The following is a 6,116-nucleotide window of genomic DNA, read 5'->3' as shown; positions in this document are numbered from 1 at the left end:
ACATCATTGTGTTAAATTTCAATCTCATCGTACGATTTCATTTTGTTAAACTCTCGACAGAATGATAGCTACATTTAGGAATACTTTGACATTTAAATCAAACTTAGTTTATTCATTTTAATACTATTTACGTATGTGCAGCCAATACGTAGACAATTCTATTTCTAAAGCTGAATTCATACAAATTTCAAATGATTAAAAATAGTTTTTGTATACACTCAAAAATGGTTTGGAGATTATTAATTAGATTTGTAGTAATTTAATTAATGATCCTTTCCTAATTAATTAAATTCGCAATGATTTACTTAATTCCCTTAATTTCATTTACTTGTAAATAAATCTAACTGATTTATTTATATAGTTCATTTCATATCCCCCCTTTTGATTAATTAATTAATTCCCCCCATATAACTCAATTCTTCTAATCCCATGATTAAATTAACAAATTCATGATTTGTTGAGTTTAATTATCATATTCCATTTTATTTGAATTTTTAGATTCAAATTGGGCAAATGTGTCCTAACTTTAACCACCTAGCCTAACCAACCCCTAACCTAACCCATCCATTCAACCCTGGGTTTAACTAACCCTATCCTTTCCTAACCTCCTAACCTCCTAACCCTAACCTCTTTCTAACCCATTTGGAGTGTTAACACTCTCATGAGGACACATGGCACTTTGGCCACATGTCCTCTCCCCTTGGACACTTTCCCTCTCATGGGCAGGATTCCTTGACACTTGTCACCACAGGGATGACATGTGTCCCTCCCTCCAACCTCTTGTCCGACTTCCCCAATCTCAACCCTTGATATCTCTAGATCGAATCTTGACCCTCAATTCCTACCACCTCAGCCTCGGCCTAGGAATCCCTATAAATATCCCTCATTTTGGAACAATAATGATCCCTTGCATTCTAGCTTTTTGTATTGTTATTATAGTCAATTACATCTCTTGAGCACTTTAGCATAGTTGATAATTAGAGCAATTTTAGCATGTTTAGCATAGTTTTCATAATCATGATAATCTAACATCTCTTTGAGCATTTTTAGCATAATCACCTTAGTTTTAATCATGCATCAAATCATCATAGCCATAATCTTGCATAATCATGATCATATAGCTACTCAACTATTGAGTTGTCACTTTGGAGGTCATTGCTTGTTGAGAGCCATCCGTACACCTTCAAGGCCCTAAAAAATAGAGGAAGATGGAACATCTCAAAGGGATCTCAGGATTTGTTTGTATTTGTTTATTTTTACATGCTTCCTAGTTTAATGTTGTTTCATACTCTATTTTTAACATCACTGTTTTAAATTAGGAAACTTGCCTATCTTTTAGGAAAAATAACATTTTTTATTGAGAGTTTACAACTGATTTTTTCCTTTGAGCTGCATGTTGCCTATGACTATAATAATTTTGGTACTTAAAGAAATCTGTTATTAACAATATGCAAGTTTTCTTTTCTTCAGATTTAGTTGTAAATTTTTTAAATCGTTACATATGAATATATAATTTTAATATGTTTATATTTATTTTATTTAAATATTAAATGTTGCAAGGTTTTAAATTTTAGGTAGTTAATTTAGTTTAAAATTAAAGAAACTAAATAATTAAATTATTTAATAATAAAAAAATGAATAATTAATTTATTTTATGGTTTTATAGCTGATATTAAATTCATTGTGTTATTTTAATATTAATTCCTTTAAAGAAAATATATAGAGGCATACATTTAATTATGAGGGTAGAATATTAGATATAAGATTTTTGCATTGAATTGTAAATAAATTAGTCTATCATTAGTAAAAAAATGTTTAAGAATTTTTTTAACCAATTTTCTAAATCAAATTTTATTGTTTCAAACTGAATTTTATGATTTGTCATAATAACTAAAATAAATTAATTAACATCTTAAGATAATAATCAACGATTATTTTTTTAAATTATAATCCTAGTAAGGCGTTTTACTGATTCATCATTTGCTCATACACATTTAACATATATTTATTATAAACCACAAAATCAGCTACAACTATACAAATAAGATTTAAAGCCAATGTTAATCCAAATAACCAAATAACCATAATATTCACTAAAATAGCAATGATCCTAAATTAAAACTATAATTATTATTATTTGCTTTATAAGATTAAAGCGACAAATACTCGTCGCTATGTAACACTTGTTTGTATATATTTAATTTTGAAAAACAATGGTATCCCAATGATCCAGCAAACCCGATAAACATCTTGCGACATAAATTGAACCCGGAATGACAAGACAACAAACAACCTACCCAAGCCAAGCACGCTACCATTCATATTCATTTTTAAAAAAAATGAAAGAATTTAAGAATTAGCATCCTAAAGTTCAAATTCGGTCTAATCTGAATTAGGTATATCAATTTGCTAGCCAACGAAAATTATACGAATAAAAAGTGATGCAGAATCAGGTCTTCCAAATTTTCCCATACGTCAACAAAGGAATCGTACGTCTTTCAGTTTCTTCCTTGGCGACTTACTGTCAACTACAGCTAAATATTGACCCACATCGCAGACTAGGGAAAAAAGGTACCCATTGCATTCAAGTTTTCTACAGATGAGAAAGCCAAAGCAAACTCTAAAATGCCTAGGCTAGTTGGCCTTATGGAACCCATACATGGAGGAAAACGTCTGCGCAAATGTAAATAGCAGAATTAATGTTGCAGCCAGCACAGATATGGCGGTGCGCCAGGGCCTTGTAAAACGGGTGATGAAGAAATCAACCAATTTAGCCCTCCATTTGCTCCTGTAATCACTTGTTATCTCCCTCTTCAGTGTCTTGAGCGACTGGAGAGAAGAAATGGCCATGCCCTTGCACAGACTGTCCCACAACTGAGCCACCTGAGCGTCACTTCCCACATAGAAGTAAAGAATCCCCGCCATTCTCAGTTGTCTCACATCATTATCTGTGAAAATCAGACTATTCATTAAACCAACATAGCAAGAGACGACCTGCAATTCCGAGGGCAGAAATGCTTCCATAGCCATGAGGTTTCTCAGAACAGTTTCAGTGTTTTCCGATATCGTTAAGACTGGAAGGTAGAGAACAGAGGTTTCCTTGTCAAATCTGAGGGCCATGCCGCCATCTTCAGTGTACGGGCGGATGCAAATTCCGGCCTTGCTTAGTCTTGAAATGGAAGGGATAGCGTAATTAAATTGCCTTTCTACTGTTGAAGAAGACGAAGAAGAAGAAGAAGAAGTAGGAGAAGCGGATTCTGTCCCGGCAAAGAAAGAGAGGGTTACACCGTGCAAGAAACCCAAAAAATGTTCCCGACAGAGGAAGGGGGAATCGATTTCAATTCGTGAGAGCTGCAGGTATTTGAAAGGAAAAAACGAAGAAGCGGCATTTAAGAGAAATTCGAACAGCTTGGTCTGTGCTTCTTTTTCAGATCCGCTCTCCAGTTGTAAAATCTTGTCCAGGACGAGCAGGGGAATCTGATTTTCCAGCTTCACGATGTCTCCCAGAGCTGCAAATCCCATCGATTTAATTCGACTCTCGTCGAAAAGAGGTTCGAAATACATACCGTCAGAAGAATCGTTTTGATCTTTGCCTGCGAGAGTCCTGAGCAGCTCCAGCAGAAAGGAACCGTCCAAAAGCATCATCCACGCCAGCGTTTCAGAATTGCAGTTGATGATTTTCTCGTATCTGTCTCTGATTTGGCCATCCATTTTCTCAATCTCTGAGAGCACGGAATTAATGTCTGTTTTTCCGGGTAGGCGTTTGATCATTCTCTGAGCAGCCCTGAGCTTGTGGGCGTCCATGCCGTAGAGATCTGTGGCTTGATGGTAACAACGACCGATGGAGACCACCCGTGGGAGGTAAGAATCGCGTTTCAGGTCGACCAGGATTTTTGGGACGTTGAATATAGTGACGGTTGAAGGGCGGGCGATGGATTGGTGGTCTTGAAGGCCCTGTTTGATGTGAATCAGCCATTCACCTTGGCGAATGTCTTCAGTGGGCACTTCACTGTAGCGCATTGAAGCCATGAATGGTTTTAGCAATGGATGAAATGAACTACCGATTACTGAATTCAGTTTCTTCCTAAGCCGCAACAAAGCACTTCTAATCGTAGAAGGGCAGTCAAAAGTCACATGGTATTAGGTGCACATTGCTGCAAAAATTCTTTTTTCTCATTATTAATTAGAATACGTATCACATTTGGAATCTGGTGTCATCCTATATAAACTAGCTTATATAGTCCATGATGCCAGCCATTTATGTATGGGTCTACATATGGGTTAGAGTCCTATGGGACTACCTCAGGAGATACCTAACTGCACTACAAACGAGGTGTACATACCTTACCCCCTTGGGATTTGAACTTGTAAAATAGGTTGAGAGATCTCTATTTTGATGGGTATAATTTTTGGAAAGCTAATCTTAAATCTAATTGAAATCTGAATATCATACTTGTAATCGTACTTTAATCATACTCATAGTGTAATACAAATAGAATAAAAAATCATAATGTTTAAATAATTTTAATCATAATTACCATAATTCAAATTGAATTTTAATATTAACCCTATATATAACCATGAAAATTATATATATTCATAGATGTATTCTTAAAAAAGTTGTAAACCTATTTCAAACAAACATATCCCCATTTCCATAAACACATTACAACAATAAAAAATACTAATAGAAAAAATATTTAAGAGTTAAGTGAGAAAACAATATTGCCAACAACTTCTCAATTCAAATAGATACGTAGTGACAAAGTGCATGTCATCATGAATAGAAGTACATATCTTGAAAAAATTAGAAAATCAAATGTAGGATTCAAAACTTGTATTTTAGTAGTTTAGGAAGCTTTTGAGATGTCCGATGGATGCCAAATCCAACCCTAGATGCCCTATTGTTGAATTATTATTGCAAAGAACTGTTTGATCAAAAGTTGCACCATTTGTAGATCCATCATAAATTGAAGAAGAATACAATTTCTTTAAGTTCTCTCATATGATTTGAAATTTTAATGTCCTATCTCACTAAGATGATAGTGCAGGTTTTACAGGCATAATGCAATATTAATTCTCTATCCACTTGGTCATTGAGTGCTCACATCACATTTTGAATATAAAAAACATCAATAGCATATTTTTAAAATAGTGTGTCTACACGTCAATGGGTCTTTGGTTTGCTCGTGAAGTTGAATGGCTCCAAATGAGCCCACCAAGGATCAAGTCTTGTTGAGTGCAAGACTCTAACATCATTAGGGATGAGGTCGATATTGCCCCTCAGTCCTTGGCTCTTAGTCAAAGAAGTTTAAGCCTATAGGTTAGTGCCCTTGTATCAAGTGGCTAAAACTACTTTGTGAAGGCCCTCACTGGACTAGTGTTCTCGCGAGCTTGTGCCCTTGTTGGGCTGTCATGCTCACAGGTCTGAACCTCCATTAAAAAAGTCAACATAGTTTGACCCCAATGCACAGTAAAAAATGTAATGTTTCAATCCTTTGTCGTAAACAATAGAAAAATAAATTATTTGTATTAAAAGTGCAACATGTCGACAGTGAAAGACGAGAGTTTCATGTTGACCTACACAAAAAAATCTATAAATCACCTTCTAATGTGTCCTTTCGCAATAAAGATGGTTATGAGGAATTGTAGAAATTTGAAACTTGCAACATCTCTAAAGAGTGTCTAGTTAGCCATGAAAGCAACCATAGAAGGAGTAGTTCTATTACCATGATCGTTAAAAATAATTTCAACTCTCTCATTATGTCATACTTCCACACAATTATAATCTATTCTCATAGTGAAATGTCAATGGTTTTCTCTTTTCCTTAGGTACAATAATCAAACTCACAATGTAGTGATGGGGATAATTGCAAACATCGGCAATAATCAACAATCTTACAAAGATAATGAGTTGTACATTATTGAGTGCTCAAAGATTGAAAAGCTACAGAGTCTTGTTAGAGTTCACTACCTGGACAAGAAAACACAAATTCTTCCAAGAAGCCGCACAATATACAAATGCCAAGAACACTCATCAAACTCATTGTGAAATGTTCCGAAGATTCAAAAATGAATGCAAGATTGGATGATCTTAAAAATATTACATAGAGATC

At 34.8% G+C, this 6,116-nt stretch overlaps 1 protein-coding gene across 1 annotated transcript; it reads right to left on the bottom strand.

The window, feature by feature from the left end:
- Positions 1–2,634: 2,634 nt before the first annotated feature.
- LOC131033426 (putative UPF0481 protein At3g02645) lies at positions 2,635–4,029 on the bottom strand. Its single transcript, XM_057964655.2, has one exon. It carries the CDS (start codon positions 4,027–4,029, stop codon positions 2,635–2,637), a length of 1,395 nt encoding a protein of 464 aa, XP_057820638.2.
- Positions 4,030–6,116: the final 2,087 nt, after the last annotated feature.

The sequence above is a fragment of the Cryptomeria japonica genome, chromosome 4 (genome assembly GCF_030272615.1).
Source record: "Cryptomeria japonica chromosome 4, Sugi_1.0, whole genome shotgun sequence".
NCBI lineage: Eukaryota > Viridiplantae > Streptophyta > Pinopsida > Cupressales > Cupressaceae > Cryptomeria > Cryptomeria japonica.
Note: the sequence above shows the minus strand (reverse complement) of the source record. Positions and strands in the feature narration are given on the sequence as shown.